This window comes from Morus notabilis, unplaced genomic scaffold (genome assembly GCF_000414095.1).
Source record: "Morus notabilis unplaced genomic scaffold, ASM41409v2 Scaffold574, whole genome shotgun sequence".
NCBI classification, from domain to species: domain Eukaryota; kingdom Viridiplantae; phylum Streptophyta; class Magnoliopsida; order Rosales; family Moraceae; genus Morus; species Morus notabilis.
This window is the reverse complement of record NW_010365017.1, coordinates 264,349-285,547: the sequence shown is the minus strand read 5'-3', so window position 1 is coordinate 285,547 and position 21,199 is coordinate 264,349. Positions and strand designations below refer to the sequence as shown.

Below are 21,199 nucleotides of genomic sequence, written 5' to 3'. Positions count from 1 at the left end.
AATAATTCTGAATCATAATTCTTTAATCCCATTTTACGTCAGTAAATTTGTTAAATTTATAAATGAAAGTTGATGTAATATAGGCCTCGTTCATTTAACTGATTCGAGTTTTTAGTTTTAGATTTTTACAGTAAAAAGCTATCAGAAAATATCACATTTAATTTTTTTTTGCTACCGTGAAAAGCTCTCAGAAAATGTCACATCTCAGCTCGAATTAAAAACTCGAATCCGCAAAGTGAACGAGACCTAGACCTTTTTAGATGAATTAATCTATTAAAAGTATTTATTTCTAATTGTTAAATTTAATTAAAATCACATTAAATTAAAAATTTTATAATAAACATACAGTTTTTAATTAAAAAAAATAGAGATCTCGGTTCACTTTTTCCGGTCCATAGAAGAAACTCCCAAAAAAAAAATCTGGCCGGTTCGATAAAACCGAGGCAAAAATAACCGCTTATATATATTTCCAAAACACGAAACGGCACGCCGACAAATCCACCTTCTGAGTTCTGACACCAAACCATTAGATACAAGACCCAATTACACCTTTTTTATTTCTAAATTTATTAAATAAAAATAAATTTTCGCACGTGCCACGCGTACGGAAACACCGCTCTTGGCACGTGCGAGGCACCTTCTCCTCCCTCGCCACTCTGAGATTCCCCACCAACCTGACCAGCGAACCTCAAAAAAAAAAAAAAAAAAAAAATCTCTCGCTAGAGCTCGGGAAAACTCAAATGCCGATTTCGAAACTCCGATAAGAGCTCAGAAATTCTGCGTCGCAGATCCTGAAGAAGCTTCTCGAAGGTTCCTTGGAGATTTTCTTTGGAAGTCGCGCTTTTTTTTTTGTTGAGCTTTTACTACTACAACTATGGAGTCGATACTGGCCCGGGCTTTGGAGTACACTCTCAAGTACTGGCTCAAGTCCTTCTCCAGAGACCAGTTCAAGTTGCAGGGTCGGACCGTGCAGCTTTCCAATTTGGGTGAGATTGAGATTTCGGCGATCGATTTTGCTTGGTTTTTGTCGGTTTTGTGATTGTTTGATTGATTTAGGTTTAAAGATTGGAAATTTGATTTGATTTTTGTTTTTCTTTTGTTTTTTTTTTTTGATAAATTGGTAGATATAAATGGCGATGCTTTGCATTCGAGCGTTGGATTGCCTCCGGCGATCAATGTGACAACGGCGAAAGTCGGCAAATTGGAGATTGTGGTTGGTGATTCTTGATCCTTTATTTGCACTCTGTGTCATTTGAATTTTCGAAATTTGGAAGGTGAATTTGGATTGTGATGCGAAGTTTTGAAATTTATTGCTGTTTGCTTACTTTTGTCAAAGATTTAACTTCTATGCAATACAATGTTTATATCATGGGTGTAAAAGAGGTAATTCGGTTGAATTTGTTTGATTTTCGGTAACTAAGTCGACGCATAATCTAAAAAGTCCTAAGATATTTTGAATGCCTGAAATGAGTTTCCTTGTTCATATAATTTTGAATCTTTTATCATTTTCCAAATGTATATATTTGGGTGTTTAATTAATGTACATTGTCTTTTTTCTTTTTTCTTTTCCTTTTTTTTTTCTGGGTTTACCAGCTTCCATCAGTAAGTTATGTACAAGTAGAGCCGATTGTCGTTAAAATCGATAGGCTTGATTTGGTTCTTGAGGAAAATCCTGATGCAGATGCATGTAAAAGTCCAAGCAGGTAATGTTATTCATAGTTGTTTGAGGTTTGTTTAAAGATTCAGGTGGGTTTCACCATTAAGGTTCTAATTCCTTCTTACTTTTGCAGCTCTCAGTCATCCTCTAGCTCGGCGAAGGGTAGTGGTTATGGATTCGCGGATAAGGTTGGTTCTCTCTTTTGTGTAGTTAAATTTAGGTTTTATAAATCAGAACAGAAAGATTGCTAGGTGATTGCCCTGAAATGAACTGGATTCTTTATAAGAATTTGCATGAGAAATAGCGAATCTGGCTTCTTAGGTAAACGATGATTGTGTCGTATAAAAAAATTCTAAAGCTCAATTCTTGTAAGTAAGGCAGCTAAGAACCACAATGTTTAAGATACATGCTAAGACATGGAATCTCCTTGAATAATTGACCATTCAAGTAACATGTTTCGGCACTGGGTTGAGACTTGGAGTTTGCTATTCCCAACTTCTCTGAAGTTCATCTATTTATAGCATTTTGTTATGATAAGAAGCTGAAAGTTTCACTCTCTCCCCTAAATAACTATTCTGTCTGGTTCCATTTCTTGCATTTGAGCCCTTGCTTTTCCATTTTTGTATTTCATTCATAATAATTCCACTGTTGGGTCATCATTATCATTAGCATAGACAAGATATGTTTCCGAATTTTGTCCACAAGGCTTTATTTAAAATTTTATGCTTGATTCTACTCTGAAGGAATTTTTATATGGGCGCGTATGACGTGCACATAAAGACAAGTAGTTGCACCGAGTTATGGATTGACCTTCTTTACGTATCAGATTGCAGATGGAATGACTATAGAGATTTCTACTGTCAATCTTTTACTTGAAACTCGCGGTGGTGCTCGACGCCAAGGAGGGGCGACTTGGTATTCCCTAACCTTGAATGTGTAGTTTTCTTTGTGTACCTTGATATGTCAACATTTACATAACTGAAACCCTTATCATAACTTAGCAAGAAAAATATGCTGACACGACAAGTTTTTATTGTACAGTTGAAAATTTTGTGCTGTCCTAAATTAGAAATTAAGAGCTATTTACACATTATATGTTCAGTGATGTTCCATATCATATTCACGTTGGATTTACAAAGATTCATTTCTTCAAGTTTCTTTTCTGTTACAGGATGTCGCCTCTAGCATCTATCACTATACGCAACCTCTTGATGTATACCACAAATGAAGATTGGCAGGTAATGTACTGATTCTTCTCATAAGGTGATTTCTTGACCACATTCTACATTTGATTATTTTCAGCTGCTTACCTCAGCAAATTACTGTAACAGGTTGTAAATCTGAAGGAGGCACGGGACTTCTCCGCTAACAAAAAGTACATATATGTCTTCAAAGTAATATACTACGCTGCATACATGAGATGGATGTTCCTTTTATATTTATGCATTTGTTTAGTTCTCTATCTTTTGCACAAGTCCAAGCTTATGTTGCACGTGTCTTGACTTTTGCGATTGCTTCTCCATTGTGTATGCATGAGTGTTTGCTTGTACTGTCTTTATTATTATTATTATTATTATTATTATTATTATTATTATTATTATTTTTCTGTCCTCTAATGTCAAAAAAGTTTTGGTACTCATGCCTGGTTAATAATAATGATGTACACTTTTCTTACCAGAAACTTGTGTGGGAGTCACTGTCTATTGATCTCTTGCCTCATCCTGATATGTTCATGGATGCTAATGTAGCATGCGCCCGAGAAGGCGGAAACCAGAGAGACGATGATGGTGCAAAGCGAGTTTTCTTTGGTGGGGAGCTTTTTCTAGAAGGAATATCAGGAGAAGCTTACGTAAGTCAAGTCTGATCGCGAGGTTGATTTTGATAGGTTTTGTTTTGTTCTCTGCATTTTCTGATGCTATAGAGCACTGTATGGGTTTTTTTTCCCATTCTCAATTTGTATTGGCATCTTTGTTTTCATGACCAGATCACAGTGCAGAGGACTGAGATGAACAGCCCACTTGGGCTTGAGGTTCAGTTACATATTACAGAAGCCCTTTGTCCTGCACTAAGTGAACCAGGTAAATAGTGTAATGTTTTTGGGCTACTTGTTTAATTGCTGGTAGTGAATATACGAGACATCTTACATGTAGCATGGCGTTGATGTATCACCATGTGGCAGGGTTACGTGCTCTTCTCCGCTTTTTGACCGGATTCTATGTCTGTCTTAATAGAGGAGATGTTGATCCAAAGGCTCAGCAGGTTTTGGTTTCCTTTATTCTATTCAATATATACATACACACATTATCCTTCTAAAATTCTTTTGTGCATTATCAGTTAAGTCATCTCTTCCTGTTTTGGATTTTTGCAGAGATCTACTGAAGCGGCTGGACGTTCTCTCATCTCTGTTGTTGTTGACCACATATTTGTGTGCATTAAGGATGCTGGTTTGTGATTTTCCTTACGAGTCGGCTATAGATTAGTTATCCACTAACTTCCAATGAGCAAGCCTACACATAATATCCAGAGACACATGTACACACACACAAAGATGCGTTCACACATACACACTGACCATCAACAGATGTCAGAATGGATCCATATATTTATGCTCTTTTACAATTGTTTGCTTGTCTGTTCATAGTACTTTTCAGCTAACATTCTACAACAATTTCAATCTACGTGCAGAATTTCAGCTCGAACTTTTGATGCAATCACTTTTCTTTTCTCGGGTATATAGTCTGAAAAATTTATTATTATCGTTCTTTTATCTTCCTCTTAGTGCATCGTGTTTGTATTCTGACAGCAGTTCTACACCCACCTTTACTAAACACTTGGTAAAATTGAAAGCTAAACTTGTGCGCTAATTTACACAGCAAGTTTGGACATCAATATCTAAATGACGCATGCCCTTGTATGTATAAATTGTTTTGAAATTCTGACACAGTGTTAAATAAATTTTATTCTTTAATGCTGACATACTATGATTAAATACAGAAGGAAACAAGACGTATACTAAAGCACCTTATGCAACAAGCTCCAGTTCTTTTGAGTATTTTGAAAATATCAAAATCTAGTAATTTTCATTTTATGTTTACTTGCTTCTTTATAGACTCTATACTGGATACAGATACAGTCCACTTCAGGGTAAAACAATAGTGTTTCTTAAGTGCCATGATTTCACTTTTGAGATTTATTCTGGGATATGTTTTGCTTTGTAGGCCAGTGTTTCCGATGGAGAAGATCACAATAACTTGACTAAGGTCATGATTGCTGGGCTTTTTTTAAGGTGAATTTCTTTTTATTTCTACTCTTTCGCAAGATTTGATGCTGGTGACCATATTTTTTTTATAAATGTTCTCTTGGATTTAAGATAGACATTAAATATGTCATATAGTATCAGTATGTAGCATTTTTGTTTTACTTTTGGCGTTGCTTTATCATTATGCTTGTCCTGTGTTTTGTTCCTTTTTTTTTTGGGTACAAAATCACGTTAGCTTTATTAGTGTTATTTATTTATAAGAGGAATTTGCAATCTCTACCTAGAACTCTTATTCTTTGCCAAAACAATTTATCTAGAACTTTCTAGTCTATCATTTTGCTGTAATGGAATTAAGGCGTGCCAAGTTTTGACTTGTATTAAGAACTTCTGTTGTGTACTTTTGAGACTCCAAAAAGTATTGATTTCTGTCCTCTTGTGGCTTCCAGATCTTGGTATTTAAATCAGTTAATTTTCCTTGATGAAGTGAAAATTATTAGGTAGGACGTGTATAAATAGTTGGCCTTCACTTATATTGTGTGCTTGAATGCAGAGATACCTTTTCACGGCCTCCATGCACCTTAGTGCAGCCATCAATGCACGCTACTATGAAAGAGACAGTGCCTGTTCCTGAGTTTGGTAAGAAATGAAATCTACATGCACGTCCTCGTAAAATATTGAAATTTAATCCCATGGCCAAACGTCATAATTTTGGTCTAGTTTAAAGTGGCCTTTTTCTTTTTCCTTTTTTTTTTTTTTTTTTTGGTTCTTTCTAGAAACAGTCTATAGTTTAAAGTTGATCTCTGTGGTTTCTCTGGACAGCCAAGAACTTCTGTCCTCCCATATATCCTTTTGGAGATCAGCAGTGGCAGTTAATTGAGGGTGTCCCTTTACTTTGTCTCCATTCTCTTCAAGTTAAGCCCTCCCCTGTTCCGCCATCTTTTGCTTCACAAACAGTTATCAACTGTCAGCCTCTTATGGTATGTGTTGATTATTTCTGTTCACGATCTCCATATATCTTGTATTTCTTTTCCTAATAAATTTAGTGTCATCTTCACATTTTGTGACCAGATTGATCTTCAAGAGGAGTCCTGTCTGCGGATATGTTCATTCCTCGCTGATGGAGTTGTAGTCAACCCTGGTGCTGTTTTGCCAGATTTCTCAGTGAATTCATTTATTTTCAACCTCAAGGAGCTAGATGTTACTGTTCCTTTGGATCCAGACAAATTGAATTGTACTGCCAGCAACAAGGATACCATAACCCAGAACTCGTTTACCGGGGCAAGGCTTCATATTGAGAATTTATTCTTTTCAGAGTCACCTTCACTGCAAGTTAAGCTACTGAACCTTGAGAAGGATCCCGTTTGCTTCTGTCTCTGGGAAGGGCAACCTATTGATTCTAGTCAGAAGAAATGGACTACTGGAGCATCACACCTTAATCTATCTCTTGAAACACCTACTGGGTTAAGTGGACCTCAGAATTGTCATAACTGGGCCTTTGGCCTCTGGAGATGCGTTGAACTGAATGATGCTTGTGTTGAAGTAGCTATGGTAACTGCAGATGGAAGCCCATTAACAAATATCCCTCCTCCAGGTGGAATTGTCAGAGTGGGGATTGCTTGTGAACAGTATTTGTCGAATACTTCAGTTGAACAATTATTTTTTGTCCTGGATCTTTATGCATACTTTGGTAGAGTCAGCGAAAAGATTCTCCTCATCGGGAAAAGTGCCAGGCAAAAGAAAAGTAGTACTAGGTCTTCTTCTGGAAGGCTGATGGATAAGATTCCTTGTGATACAAGAGTAAGTCTAGCGGTGAAAGACCTTCAACTTAGATTTCTGGAGTCTTCTTCCATGAATATTCAGGGAATGCCTCTCGTACAGTTTCTTGGGAATAATCTATTTGTCAAAGTTACTCATAGAACACTTGGTGGTGCAATTGCCGTTTCGTCCACCTTATGCTGGGATAATGTTGAGGTGGATTGTGTGGACACTGAGGGACACTTTACTCATGAGAACGGGACAGCGTTAACTTCCTATGAAAATGGCTTTTCAATGTGTGAGAATGGATACCCTCAGCTAAAAGCTGTTCTTTGGATACATAATCATCGAAGAAACCAGCAAAAAAATGGCAATGCTTTCATTGAACCATTTCTGGATATAACAATTGAACATATGATTCCTTTGAATGAAGTGGATAGAGAGTGTCATACTCTCAATGTCTCAGCTTGTATTTCGGGTGTCCGCTTAGGCGGAGGAATGACTTATGCTGAAGCCCTATTGCATCGTTTTGGTATACTTGGCCCTGATGGTGGCCCCGGAAAGGGGCTCTCTAAAGGATTGGATAACTTAAGGGCAGGACCATTATCAAAGCTTTTCGAAACATCGTCTCTTGTTGCTGATAGTCTGGAAGAGGGTAAGAATTAGATGATTCTGGGTTAGTTTACAATTGATCACACCTGGCTGCATTCATACTTCCACTTAGTCAGGCATACAGATGACAGAAGTTCTTACTTTTAATTTGTCCCTTCTAAATTTAGCTGTTTCATTTTATTCAGTCATTGTCTAAATTTCCATTTTTCTCTAGATGGAAGTTCAGGAGATGGCAAAGAAAGCGATCTTATGCACTTGGGAAAGCCGGATGACGTGGATGTGTCTATAGAGTTGAGAAACTGGTTATTTGCTCTTGAAGGTGCACAGGAGATGGCAGAAAGGTGGTGGTTTTCGGATCATGAACGTGTGGGCAGAGAAGAAAGGTGTTGGCACACAACCTTTGAAAATCTGCGAGTAAGAGCAAAAAGTAGTCCAAAAATTTTGAGGAATGGAAAATCACATGGGATAAAGGAATATCCTGTTGAATTGGTTACGGTAAGAGATCATGCATCTTGATTGAATTTGTGATCATGCTTAGTTTTTTTCTAATACCTTTTTCTATTTTAGAAACTTGTGTATTAATTTCTGCAGATTGACATTAAATGAATCCAACATATAGCTGCCATATTTTTTTTGTCTATATATGTTATATTATTATTAAATAAGTTTGTGTACTATTAGGTGATATTCAAATATCTGCCTGTAACAGATGCTGGTGACATGTATAATAGAAGTATGACTGTGATGTGTTAAAATTTGTTGGTCTGGGAAAATCCCTGCTATTCTTTGCTGAAAACTGTTTGATTTTGGGTGCCTGTGCTATGTGCTATGTTGACTTCTACAGTAATGCTCTAGACCCAAAATGAATCTTTCTTTTTGCTTTCAACGAGCAAACGCAACAATCTTTTCCTGGATAAAATCGCACTTTCATGAAATAGACATTCTCTCTGTCTGTCTCTGTCTCTCTCTCAATAATAATTTTTAGTTGCATCTTATTTGTGGTTTCATTTTTTTTTTTTTCCAATACAGGTTGGTGTTGACGGCTTGCAGACCTTGAAGCCCCATGCCCAAAAGAGTATTCATTCAGCTGTCCTGCCAGTAAATGGGTTTAAAGAAACTGTGGAGACATCTGGAGGCATAAATCTCGAAGCTCGCATTGTGGCATCAGAGGACACTGTTGATGATGAAACGGTGAAATGGATTGTGGAGAATGTAAAATTCTCCGTTAAGGAACCGGTAATTTAGATCTTTAACTTTCAAGAAATTGACAAGTGAACTGCAATTATATTCCCACTTCATTTTTCTGATTATGACATGGTTTACTCTGTAGATTGAGGCCACAGTCACGAAGGAAGAGCTGCAATACCTTGCTCTTTTGTGCAAGTCCGAAGTCGACTCGATGGGTCGAATAACTGCTGGAATTATACGGCTACTCAAGCTGGAGGGGTCCATTGGCCAAGCAGCAATGGATCAACTAAACAACCTTGGTATGTCGAACTCGCTTCATGAATGAATTAAGTTTTGTAAAGAAATTCTCTTATGCTCCCAAGTCCAAAGCAATCCATTTATTGGTTCAACAAATTTGCAGGAAGCGAGGGCATTGACAAGATTTTCTCCCCAGAAAGGCTTAGTACTTCATCAAATTTGATTGGTGAAAACTCGCGTTTAACCTTGGAATCAACGGTTGCATCACTCGAAGAGGCAGTTGCGGACTCACAAGCCAAGTGTGCTGCTCTTATAAGCAATTTAGGCGGTTCAGATTCTTCCCTACATCTTTCTACCATCAACCAACTCACCCAGAAACTTGAAAACATGCAGAGTTTGTTGACGCATTTAAGAACTCAGTTATAGCTGTACCTTTCACCATTTTCTTTTGTTGTTATAGTTTGGGATGAAAAGGTCCCAACTATATCTATATATATATATATATATATATATAGTGCAACCATTCTTTTTGTATATAGCATAGATCAATATGATTGCAAGTATATGTACAAGTCAGGCCAAAATGTTGCTCTTCGTGTAGTTTAAAAATTTTGTATCGTAAAATGATGACTCCTCTCCTCTGTATCAATGCAGTTTTGGAAGAAATATATTGTGCTTAATTATCGTTTTTACATCAGACATATTACCCTATAATTGTGCAAATTACTCTTACTAGTGGCAGTCTTCTATTGGTTTCTAATTGTAATTTAAGTTGAGAAGTAAAAATCTATGGGTAATTAGCATTGTTAGTTTCTAAACTATGAGCATTGTGCCATTTTCAGGGTTTATTGAAAATTCCTAAGCTAAAATCACACACATCAAGCTTGCATTACATAATTCTGAACCTTTAATACACAAGTTTATATTACCTAAAAATCGGTGGCTAAGAACTTTGAAAGATTAATGTTACTAATCCTAAGCCTAGAATCTTTTCGTAGACAGAAACTAGGAAGCATAAATCTCAATTTTTTTAATAATTCTATTTTCCTCATAAGTCAAATTTTATGCTTTTCCAGTTTTATTCCTAAATTCGTTTATTTGTTCTTATCAACATAATGTTAAAAAAAGAATCTTAAAACAAACCTTATTATTATAAAATAAATGATGGCGCCTTCAAATAAATAAATAAATAAATTATTGTTTTTAACTCGTGGATACTTATAACGTTAACACTAAAATAAGTGTAGTATTTCATAAAAATTAAGGAATACTTATATTTTTCCTTTTAACAACAATATTACCATGGCAAACGTGAACACAAGGGTAGTTTTGTCATTTCAAAAAATTTACAAACTAGTAGGATACAGATATACTTGTTTGGGTGTTTGAAAAATCACAGGCGTTAGTTTGACTTGATATTAAAAGTTTAGGGAGTATTTTTAGTATTTTTCCTACTAGTTAGATATTTTGCACTTTTTGAAACCAATATATATATATATATATATTTCAACTCTAATATGGCAATATCTTGGAACAAACAATAGACAAGATAAATAACCTTATCTTCTGTGTTTCCTTTCACTTTGGTTTCATAGGATCCCAACTCCAAGCTGGCATGGCTTCCACTTCCACTCTCCTCCAAGCTCTCTTCCATGCAAATCGTCATCACCTAAATCCTCTTCTCCAATGTCAAATCCCACAAACCTCAAAAAACCCATCAAACTTTCTCCTCCACAATTGCTCTCCCACAAGGAAGTTCCATTTCTCAATCAAGTGCACTTCCTTAGTCTCCAACTCCACCCCAGAACCACCTGATGATGACTTATCGTTTCCAACTCCAAGCTCCGAAACCACCATTAGCCCGGGGAGTTTCCCGATCGAAAGGAGAAGAAAGTCGGAGATAACACGAGAGAAGAAGTCGAAATCCGGGCTTGTCATGCCCGAGCCACCAAACTTTGAGGTTGGTTGGAAGAGGACCAAGGATATAAAGCTAGAGAAGCCAAAGGGGTTTGTGATAGCGGATTTCTTGGAGAAGTTGGAGAGCTTGATGGGCATGGAGTACGGTTCCGCGGAGCTGTTGGCCAAGGCCGGGGAGATGGTGGCGGAGAGAGCTAGAGAGGAAGCTGAAGTGTTGAGAGATGGCGGAGAGGTTGAAGACAGGCTCATCACTGAGTTGTTTAGAGTGTTGAGGCTGATGGAGATGGACTTGGCAATGGTCAAGGCTGCTGTGAAGGAAGAGACTTTGAGTGAGAGGATCGAGCAAGCCAAGGCTCGGTGTAGGCAAGCCATACTTGTTGCTTTGTCCTTTTGAACCTCATAAGAAACAAGAGCACATAAATTATCTCAAAGATGTTAATAACAGTTGTTTTTGGGGTGCCCCATGTTAATATCTATGAACTTTTCAGTACATATTTTTGGCGTTTTCGCCCGTTGGGTTCATAGCTTTTGAACAGAAAGTTTGAACATAAATTCAAATTTATGAGAAAAACACTTCGAAAAAAGGTTTGAATCGTGATTAAAGAATGCTTCATCTCTTTTACATTGTCATTCCTCTTTCCAGGTAAGAAAATCTGGACTGCAGACCACTGACACTACACTTGCATTGCGCGACAATTGCTGTCGCGTTTTCATCACTTAAACGAGGAAGTTCAATTGGTGTAACCTTGTGCTTTTATTAAGTTGTTAAAAATCAGCAACCAAGTAGTTATATAACAGAGGAATTTTCTCTGCTCATCATTTCAAGAATACAGGGGATCAAATTGACCATTGCTAAGCAGTTAACCCCATTGATATTAAATTGGAAAATTGGTAGGGGTAACAAATAACAAGATTAAGCATCCGAGATGAGGAACTGACCATCATCAATTCAGAATTGATAATATTTTGGACCTTATACTGTCTACTTGTAACTAATCTAATTTAAGGCTTTTTCATCTCTTTTCTGTTTTCTTCTTTTCCTTCTTAATTTCTCGAGTGACAGACCCTGTGTAAGTTGTTTGACACGCTTTGATAACAGATCGAACATGTATATCTTCTTTTGGAATTTTTGAGAGCAAGATCTTTGCAGCCTTATGGTCCCCTGCAACCAAGAGAGCTTGGTACATCCTGAAAGCATTCCAAAATATAAAAGGTTAAGAATATCATTCCATATATATTGGAAATGGCAATGGAGCAAGAGTTTGTCAAAAGCAAAACCGAAAGATAAAGCACAACAATAGTCACCTTAAGAAATTTAAAATGTTGTGAGGAAGACCAGCAGCTTCATACTCCTTCCAGACAAATCGGGCATTTTCCAAATCCTTGGCAATAACACAAGCATGGAGCAGAAAATCCAGACATTTTCGTGGGGGAGTGAGGCCGAGATCATCCTTAACAATGCGAAGCAAGTCGAGGCCTATCTGCAAATACTCGGGCTCTGAATGTCCAACTAGGCAAAATACCTGCACATTTTTGAAAGTGTATCCCTTATTGTCAGTTTGGCAATACACAACCACACTGAGGGTTTCTTTTTTTTTTTTTTTTGATTTTGATACCAGAAATCTCCCGAGCTCACTTTGTGAACCCGAGTTAGAAACTGGAGCCCTCCGCCAAACTCTACAATCTTTGGAAGGCAAGGAACTATGGCTTTTGTCATCTAGTGCCCATAAAGTGATTCGAACCCCAGACCTTGTCGGGGCAGACTAAAGGCCTAACATAACAACAGTGTGTTCTATCAAAGATTTTCCACAAAAAAGACATGATTCATGTTTGATAGGATATGCTATTTATGATAGTAATTAGTTATCAATATAAGTGGTTAGTGGTTTAGTTAGTCGGATTATGTGATGTGAGAATTAGAATAAAAGAGTGTTCTAATAGTAAGTCATGGGGGAATTAGTGAATTGAAGTGGGACTTAGTCTCTAGGGAGAGATCAAAGCGTACTTGATAAGAACCAAGATATAGAAGAAATTGAGCTAATTTTCGTATTGAAGAAGTAAACAGAAATAATGAAATACAAGAAGTAAAGCAGGAATTAGTGAACTTAAGTGGGACTTAGCTTTCGAGAGGCTTTGATCTCTCCCTAGAGACTAAGTCCCACTTAAATTCACTAATTCCTGTTTTACTTCTTGTATTTCATTATTTCTGTTTTACTTCTTGCATTTCATTATTTCTGTTTTACTTCTTCAATACAAAAATCAGTTCAATTTCTTCTATATCTTGGTTCTTATCAAGTACGCTTTGATCTCTACCTAGAGACTAAGTCCCACTTCAATTCACTAATTCCCCCCTCCTGACTTACTATTCTAACACTCTTTTATACTTATTCTCACATCACAAAATCCAACCACTAACCACTTATTATATTGATAACTAATTACTAACATAACTAGCATAATCCTATCAATGTTATTCATGGATGAGAAAGGAGAATGCGGATTTTAAAACAGTTAATTGGATCTTATTAACAAAATATAACAACCAGAAGGTAGAAATATGTTTTAACCATATTAAGATAGTCAAATGATTTTAAGCGCCATGTCAACTACATTAGGAAGGAACAATGACAAACCTCATCAAGAACAGCTTCCATAACAAGTTCATCTTCATCTTCGACACATAATTTATCCTTGATTTGCTTGAGCAAATCAGCAGCAGTACTGAAATGTAAAAAGAAAGGGGAAAAAAGAAAAAGGAGAATGAATAAGTTAGGGTATTCTCGAAATATATATACACACACACAGGGTAAAGGCAAAAAATAAAATAAAATAAAATAAAAAGAAAAGGGAATAGAAACTGTCGTGTGAATGGACCTTAAATGCTTGTATCGAACACAGTATAAGATAACTCTGCAGCAACCATCAAGCCAATATCGAGTATCATCCAATTCCTCTAGTAACTGAAGCAAGGTACTTGTCCCTCCATCAGAGTGATAGTGGTCCTAATAGATCGATGAAAAGATTTCATTCCATCAAAAGGGTGACAAAGAATTAAGCTAGTCTCAAAACACCAGCGCTTAATGTGTGTGCGTGTGTGTGTGTGTTTAAATATACATATATAGAGACGACTTTTCAATGTTACTTTCCCGGTTACCCGTCAAACATGGAAATTTGATAACATGATGTGATAAGAATTCAGTTTCATTAATTGTGTATATATTTTAAGAAAAATATTGCTACTCGTCTATTTAACATAACATTTCTTTAGAAAGTTTAAAAGGCATGATATCAAGCAATTATTTATGAAAACTCACAATAAGACCTATAACAGCTTTGGGTTCCAGACTGCATCCAGATTGCTTGATCTCTTCGTATATAGTAAGGGCGTCGGAGAACTGCCCATGTGTTGCAAGAGCTTGGACAAGCACGCTTTTGATTTCATTCAAGTTTTTAGCTGGAATCCATTCATCCGACAGTACCTGAAAAAAAATAGAAGGGTATAAATAACAATCAAAATCTCCAGGAATTAAGAGAAGCACAATGGAGCCATCTCAGAATTCGTATACTACAACCAATGCAGAACGAGGAAAGAAGCTCTTCAACCAAGTAGTAATACATTCAAAGAAACGTTAGCATATAGTTCTTCAATCAAGTCTTGTAATTGTTTTGTCAACACTGTTTCCAATATAAGACCAATTCTGCTTTACACTTCAACTAAGGGAATCAGTACAAGAAAATAGCTAAGCACTAAAATACCTGTTTTGCCTTCTCAAACTGTCCACAACTTGCATATGCATTTATAAGTGCCATGAAAATAGTCTTCGTAAATTGAACTCCAGAAAGCTTTAGTTGTTCACAATACTGTAATCAGATACCCATATCAGCATCTCTTGAGGTCAAATTCAAGGCAAGGGAGATTATTTTATAAGGAAAAGAAAAAACATACATAGTAACTTCAGAGCAGTACAAGTTACGGGTTAAAATAAGAAACAATACTGTTATCATTTTTTAACGAAGTTTATTAAGAGCTTTCTTATGTTTTTTGATAGGAGACTAAGAAAATTTCATTAACAAATGACAACTTTACAGAAGTTTTTGGACGGATGAGAGATCCATCCAGAAAAAGGTAAAAATTACAAAACAACCAGAAACAAAGAGACTAGATGACCACACTGATAATCAGCCACCACTCAGAAATTACAGACCAGAGATCTCCTAAAGCAGCCTAAACCAAACTCAGCATTTAAACAAGTATGGGACATTAAATTTGGAATAAACATAAAGCATTCGATAGCACATCATAACAAAGTTTATCATGATTTCTTTCATCTCGATTTTCCAAAAAAAAAAAAAAAAAAAGAAGAGGCAAATTCTACCTTGTCAATATCCTTCTCTGATTTGCAATTGCTTATTAGATAGCTGAAAGTCATTGAATCTGGTTTGACATCTGCTTTCTCCATTTGCTTGAGAACCATTAACGCCCCATAACTGTTCTTCTGCAGAGTACAGAAAAAGAAAAGTGTTAATGCATACTAAGTATGGTCATCATCCATAAAACATATTAATAAACATTTAGAAATATGACGGGCCACAATGCAACAATAATAATTAAAAGGGGATGGCTGGATATATAACTAAACTTAATGACTGGTAAATTCCTAGTAAGAATATAATCGCGTTCTTCTATGACCGCTAAGCTATAGCTGGCTGTCAATCAATAAAGGCATGAAGAAGTGGGATCAAAGTAAACTGGAAACAAAATACAGCCTCTAAACAAAGCCCGGATCTCAACAAATTGCGATAGAACATGTTGCTAGGGTCACATTTTGCTGACCTTTAGATCATGTTATTTCACACAACTTCAGTTCATGTATTTTAAACCTTTATCAGTCCTTTTCAGTTGCTTTTGACTTGATTCAAAAGACTATTATACATATGAAGATGAAGCTGGTCTCTCCTGAGTTTCTACCCTTAGAACTGCGACAACTCAGGATTTTAGTACAAAGGAACACAAAAGTGCACGTATAAGCATTCACTTTTGGACAAGAACAGAAAGGACAAGTTCAATTGAAAGTTTATTATTTGTCAAATATCATAATTTTTATTATAATTACAGACAGTCATCCAAGAAAAATAGAGTAAAATAGGTCCAAATAAGCAAAAATGTGATAGCTGCAGGAGTCTATCCATTGTACATAGGCTTTAAACACATTGTGACATAACTGTGAGGCAAAGTAAGGACCCAAAAGATTGAATGGGACAGTTAAAAGACAAATGAATCCCCAAGGCCCTCCTTTACTTTTTGCAAGCATACGCGCAAAGAATACAGCATAAGCATCTTAAAAAAATCAGTAAAACGACCTCACGGAAATATCCGGCCATTATAGAGTTGTACATGTTGGCTGTGGGCGTCACATTCATTTTTTCCAAATCACTTAGAATGCTGTACGCAGCGGCAACCTACAAAATCAAGTCACCTCAAAATATTAACATTTGTATAGAAGGAATAATACCCAATGGAAACTGAGGCATGTGCTTACATCTTTCATTCTCATGCACAAATTTATCATCAGCCTGAACGTTTTAGCTTTTGGCTTTAACTTGCGGTCACAGATCAGGGAATATACTCGGTGAACCTGGTGAGTAAAGCAGGAAAAAAGAGATATAGAACAACATAAAGTTAATAACATATTAAACCAGAAAGAGTTAAAACTGGAAACTCATTATCATGCAAAGGAATATAAATAGACAAATTATAGTATAAACTTCATGATTGAAATCCAAAAGAGAGAGCCAGAAAACTTAGAGAAGTACAAGAGTAGTATAAGCAAATTAAAACGTATTGTAAATCGTTAGGACCTATTTGTTATCCAATCATTGCCACTGTTTTGATTTTTTTTCTTGCACCATTCTTTCTCTTTCCTTAATTCTTATTTTCTTTTAAAATTTATTAACTTCGGGGAGGGACGAGGATAGGTAAGGTGGCGTCATCCTTTTAATGCATTTGGATCGACGTTTCACTCTATCTGACACTGCTTGACTAATTATGCATTTACCTTTGTTATTAAATCTCTGAAACAACCACAGCAAACTCCAATTTTCTTTCCGGGATATTAATGTTAAAAAGTCTTCAACAGTTATGGTGACTGTAAGCATTTGTGGGCTTCACATGTTTCTTTCTTTTGTTTTTTGTTTTTTGTTTTTGTTTTTTTTGTTTTGTTTTCTCCTTTTCTTTCTTTTTCTCTTTTTTAGATATGCATTCCAGTTTGTTTTAGCTTCACCATTCTCTAGAACGGAAATGGACTTCTGGAAGTATCTTCAAATTGGAACTTGGTAAAAGATAATATTTACCCCTGCAGATGCAAAAAGGGTTAAGAAATGCATCTTACTAGATTATAATCGCAACTTTCTTCACAAGCGTGTAAAATATGGTTTATTGCCTCAATGGACACCGTCAGACCTCCTTTAAACACTTCATCAACCAAATCAAGAGCATCATGCACCTACATTTGATTGACAAAACAAATAACTTAAGTCAGTGCAATATTCAATTACAAAACGAATTAATAAACATCATAAGCCATACTTTCTAATAGTTCTTTTAACCAACAGAGAAGTCATACCTTAAGTAGAGTACAACAGTATTTGATAAGATTCTCATACGCTGCAGATGAGGGTGCCACTTCGAATTTCTCGTGCAAGTTTTTGAATGTTGAGAAAACATCTTCAACCTTCAACACCCAAAAATAAACATAAGAAACACAAATTTAAAAATGTGAAACAATCAACGAGATATTTCACTTCTTGTCCTTCATGTGAACTACTAAGACTGACAAATAATATTAAAGCCTATATCTCAAGCACATAACATGGAAGAGAAAGAGATGGTTGGGTGTTGTTACAATCATGTCATACATGGTTGACATCAAATTCCTTGGTTCCCCCATAAAATAAAATAAAAAAAATCTCTAATATAGTCTACGACCCCAAGCCACTATTGGAGATCCTCATGTGACGCATATAAAGTGTCAATACCATATTTGTATATCAGACAATGCAGATTTTCACCCAGAAGCAAACTGCATGAGGAGCAGAAGTGCCTCTTGTAACAACAACCCTAAGGAAATTACCAGCAGTATTCATGGGAAGTTCCTACCGCTAAGTTTGGGTTGCCAATTGCGTAACTAGAGAGGAAGTTTGAGAAATTCTCTGCTCCAAAATCTGCAACATAATTAAACATACTCGCAATTCAACATATGGGAAGGAAAAAAAAAAAAAAACACACACACACACACACACAATAAATCTATCATTGAACAAACTTAAAAATCTGGTAGACTAGATAATATGCCATACAATTAAAAAAAAAAAGTTTCAAGTCGTTCACAAATAAAGTTTCAAGGTGAAATGATGTAATAGTCGACAGGAATTGATTCCAGCTTATGAACTTACCACGAGCTTTGAATGCATTAAGAAACTTCTCCACAAAAGCATCCAATTGTACCTTTCCTAAGGATTTAAAGATAGCTGCTGCACAGTTCACTGACATCTTCGTAATATCAATGATTTCATAAAGCTTCAAAAGTTCCTTCTCCCTGCCACCTTCGCAGAGCGCTAACAAGTAATTTTCTACAACATGAGATAAAACCTGTAAGGTAATTGACAATACCAATGGCAAAGACCCAACATTGCAATAAAAGAACATTATCGATAGTTACTCTTAAAGCAAAAGCATCAACCTTGTAAACTGGAGTTGCTTTCCCCTTCCTCAGTCACAATATAATTAATGAGCTCCTGGATCTTTTCCTCATCATCAACTTTGATCCACATCAACATCTCATAATATCCTAACTTACAAACTGCATTAGGATTTGCATCTTTGATAACTCCAAGAAAGAAAAAGAATTCTTGTATCATATCCATCTCTATCAAAAAAACAAGAAAGGGACCGAAAGTTTCATCTTCTAGCTGAAAACCGTGTTCCTTCATCGATTTGAAAAATACATAAGCCCTGTGAATCTGTTCTAGTGCAGCATCTTCATCCTCAGTGCTCCTAGCCGTCTCTATGCATACCTTTAGTAACGCATTATACTCTTTTACACTGGTTTCCCTTCCCAACTTACCGAAGACACCAAAAGCGGTACCTGGTCCTACCTTGTCTGCACACATGTTAACTAATCGATTGAAACGGTTAACCTGGGTGCTTTTGAAAAACCATTTATGTTTCCTTTCGCGTGTTACTTCTTTACGATGCAACGATATGCCACTGGGAGCAAGAGATGGAAACCATGGTATGCTTAGTTCTCTCTCGAAACTGTCATCTGCTTCGACAAAATCATCTTCTTTCTCATCACGTGAACTTTCCAAAGCATCAGCAGCTGCAAAAGAAACAAAGTAAGGACATAGCACCCCATTTGGCAAAGAGAATAAACCTATTGCAAAATAGTTGATGATGCTAAGCCAATACCGATTTTCTGGAAAACAAGTAACTCTAAAAGATGTGGAACAGATAGAACAATGCTAAAGAAGCTTGAAAAATGACAATGCTAATTGAGCACATAACTTTCCAAGAGCATTAAGTTTCCCAAAATGGCTTAAGGAAAATTCTTTACTTTCTTATTATCTCTTGAATGCCTGACTTCAGACATTAGGGGTAAAAAAGTACACTTCCTAACATTTGTGCATTCCCAAATTCAAGAAACAAAGATTTGCAGCACCAACACAATAGTGATAAGCTCTTCTGGGTTCCCACTAAATTAGTCAAAATCCTTTAAAGCAATTAGCTCATAAACATGGGAAAATTGTGAAATTTCCAGACTTCATTATATCTATTATATGTAATTCTCCAAGCGACAAAGATGAACCTAAAAGGAACCAACCTCGATTATCACCGCTAAAACAATATATACTTACTAATCAATATAGAAGATATCCTCTGCAATACCCAACAACTCCTCACATCCAAACCCGGAGAATCCACTGCGTTAAAAAAAAAAAAAGTATTAAGACCGAAAGAAACAAAAAATAACAATAAAATAATTTCCATATTCCATTACTTGGGCAGGTTCTTCATTTCACATGAACCAAAACCCAAAAATTTGTTAGAATATTGAAATTAGTACAATGACGTAAAAAGTGGTCTCTCCTATAGTTCCGTAAGCATTTTGCAAATAACTATTTTTGAAAAGTTATTTCACTAATAAAATTTTCTTTTTTAGTCATTTTTACAAACACCAAAACCCCAAAGTTCAAATTTTGTTTCCTTTCCATTTCTTTTCCAAATTCTTTCTCATCAACAACAAATCAATATACCAGAACTCAAAGCCGAATCCAAATTGGAACTGAAGCGAACAGACTCGGAGACAGATTCTTCGCGGGATTTCTCCGCGAACGAAGAAGAAGATAAAGACGAAGACGACGGCTTGGGAAGTTTGGGAGACGACTTATAAGCTTTGTTGTTGGTGTTGGTTGTGAGGACTCGAGAAATGGTGGAGACGGTTTGTCCTTCGGAGGCGTTGAGAGCGGAGACGAAGTTCTTGAGAGTGCTGTCCTCGACGGCGGCGGTTGAAGCTCCGACAATGGCGGTTGCTTTGGCTTTGGCTTTGGCTTTGGCTTTGAGCTTGGGTTTGCGATTGGGCTTGATATTTGCTTTAATGGCGGAGCCGAAGAAAGAGCTTAGGCTCGATGTCTTCGAGGCGGGCATTTGAGCTTAAGCCCCTCCTTTGCCTGGAAGGATTTTTTGGGTTTTTTTGCTTTAATGGAGGTTTTGTGGTTTTATACCCCCCCTTTCTCTCTCTCTCTCTCTCTCTCCCATTTCTCTCTTTCTCTCTCTAGCTATTTTTGTTTATATATTATATAATTTCAATTATGCTCATTTTTACAATGTTTTTGGTCTTTTTTTTTGTTTTAAAAATTTATTATTTAATGCTATAAAGTAATATTTGTGACTTGTTTAATTGTATTTTTTTGTGTGTGGAAAATTGTCTATTTGTCAGAGGACCTAAATTAACAAATGAAAGTGAAAGTGAATAGATTTTTGAGATTTATTATTATTATTATTATTATCATTATTATTATTATTATTATTTTGCATTTGTTTTTGGGATAAGTAAGTGAGCTTTTTAGCCGTTGTGTGGCTTGTCCTAGGGCGCGGACAAATGCTGTCTCAAACCGTTTTAGGAAACATAAATACGACAAGTGCGATTTTGTTTACCCAATTAAACGACAGAAAAATTATAAGATGCTAAGATTATGTCATGTAGAAACGACAACAGAATTTTTCTTAAAAACACCGGCGAGAGGAATTCAGTTTGTTAAATTTTTAAATAAGTGAATGTAAATTTTTTCAGAAGGGACCAAAATGAAACGGAATTTTAAGAGAATATAAAACAAAAGAAAAAGAATAACATTTTTAAAATAGTAGTGGTTGTAAGTATTGATTAAAATAAAAGACTTAAAAAGAAAAGAGGGAGGGAGTGTACGGTTTCAATCGCAACGGTCGGGAGAGTATATCTTTGATTTTTCAATATATTGATTTATTGATGATAGATTATATAATATACATATTTTTTCTT

At 36.1% G+C, this 21,199-nt stretch overlaps 3 protein-coding genes across 3 annotated transcripts; 2 read left to right on the top strand and 1 right to left on the bottom strand.

Moving 5' to 3' along the window:
• Positions 1-685: 685 nt before the first annotated feature.
• Positions 686-9,344, top strand: LOC21395142. Its single transcript, XM_024171672.1, has 20 exons — positions 686-986; positions 1,125-1,213; positions 1,594-1,703; positions 1,791-1,845; positions 2,484-2,572; positions 2,829-2,895; positions 2,989-3,051; positions 3,336-3,506; positions 3,642-3,735; positions 3,837-3,916; positions 4,026-4,101; positions 4,343-4,386; positions 4,876-4,943; positions 5,467-5,552; positions 5,736-5,893; positions 5,985-7,326; positions 7,498-7,778; positions 8,313-8,519; positions 8,614-8,770; positions 8,872-9,344. The coding sequence occupies exons 1-20, from the start codon at positions 875-877 to the stop codon at positions 9,132-9,134; spliced, it is 3,612 nt and encodes a 1,203-aa protein (XP_024027440.1). The 5' UTR covers positions 686-874; the 3' UTR covers positions 9,135-9,344.
• A 900-nt stretch (positions 9,345-10,244) lies between these two features.
• LOC112093384 lies at positions 10,245-11,106 on the top strand. The gene has a single exon (XM_024171674.1). It carries the CDS (start codon positions 10,324-10,326, stop codon positions 11,017-11,019), a length of 696 nt encoding a protein of 231 aa, XP_024027442.1. The 5' UTR covers positions 10,245-10,323; the 3' UTR covers positions 11,020-11,106.
• Positions 11,107-11,341: 235 nt separating this feature from the next.
• LOC112093383 (pentatricopeptide repeat-containing protein At4g04790, mitochondrial) lies at positions 11,342-20,428 on the bottom strand. Its single transcript, XM_024171673.1, has 16 exons — positions 19,938-20,428; positions 19,539-19,604; positions 18,365-19,003; positions 18,078-18,254; positions 17,782-17,846; positions 17,249-17,356; positions 17,015-17,128; positions 16,166-16,261; positions 15,987-16,085; positions 15,002-15,121; positions 14,382-14,486; positions 13,940-14,104; positions 13,500-13,627; positions 13,259-13,346; positions 11,931-12,148; positions 11,342-11,813 (listed from the first exon to the last, which is right to left on the bottom strand). The coding sequence occupies exons 1-16, from the start codon at positions 20,326-20,328 to the stop codon at positions 11,639-11,641; spliced, it is 2,754 nt and encodes a 917-aa protein (XP_024027441.1). The 5' UTR covers positions 20,329-20,428; the 3' UTR covers positions 11,342-11,638.
• Between the last annotated feature and the right edge of the window lie 771 nt (positions 20,429-21,199).

Bases quoted from the DNA above. Each gene is read 5' to 3' on its own strand.
- LOC21395142 (XM_024171672.1), top strand. From the start codon at position 875: ATGGAGTCGATACTGGCCCGGGCTTTGGAGTACACTCTCAAGTACTGG. The intron at 2,573-2,828 runs GTATTCCCTAAC...TTTCTGTTACAG, and splicing joins CGCCAAGGAGGGGCGACTTG to GATGTCGCCTCTAGCATCTA. The intron at 3,736-3,836 runs GTAAATAGTGTA...ACCATGTGGCAG, and splicing joins TCCTGCACTAAGTGAACCAG to GGTTACGTGCTCTTCTCCGC.
- LOC112093384 (XM_024171674.1), top strand. From the start codon at position 10,324: ATGGCTTCCACTTCCACTCTCCTCCAAGCTCTCTTCCATGCAAATCGT.
- LOC112093383 (XM_024171673.1), bottom strand. From the start codon at position 20,328: ATGCCCGCCTCGAAGACATCGAGCCTAAGCTCTTTCTTCGGCTCCGCC. The intron at 19,605-19,937 runs GTATATTGATTT...TTTTTAACGCAG, and splicing joins GGATTCGGCTTTGAGTTCTG to TGGATTCTCCGGGTTTGGAT. The intron at 19,004-19,538 runs GTAAGTATATAT...TTTCTTTTGCAG, and splicing joins GATATCTTCTATATTGATTA to CTGCTGATGCTTTGGAAAGT.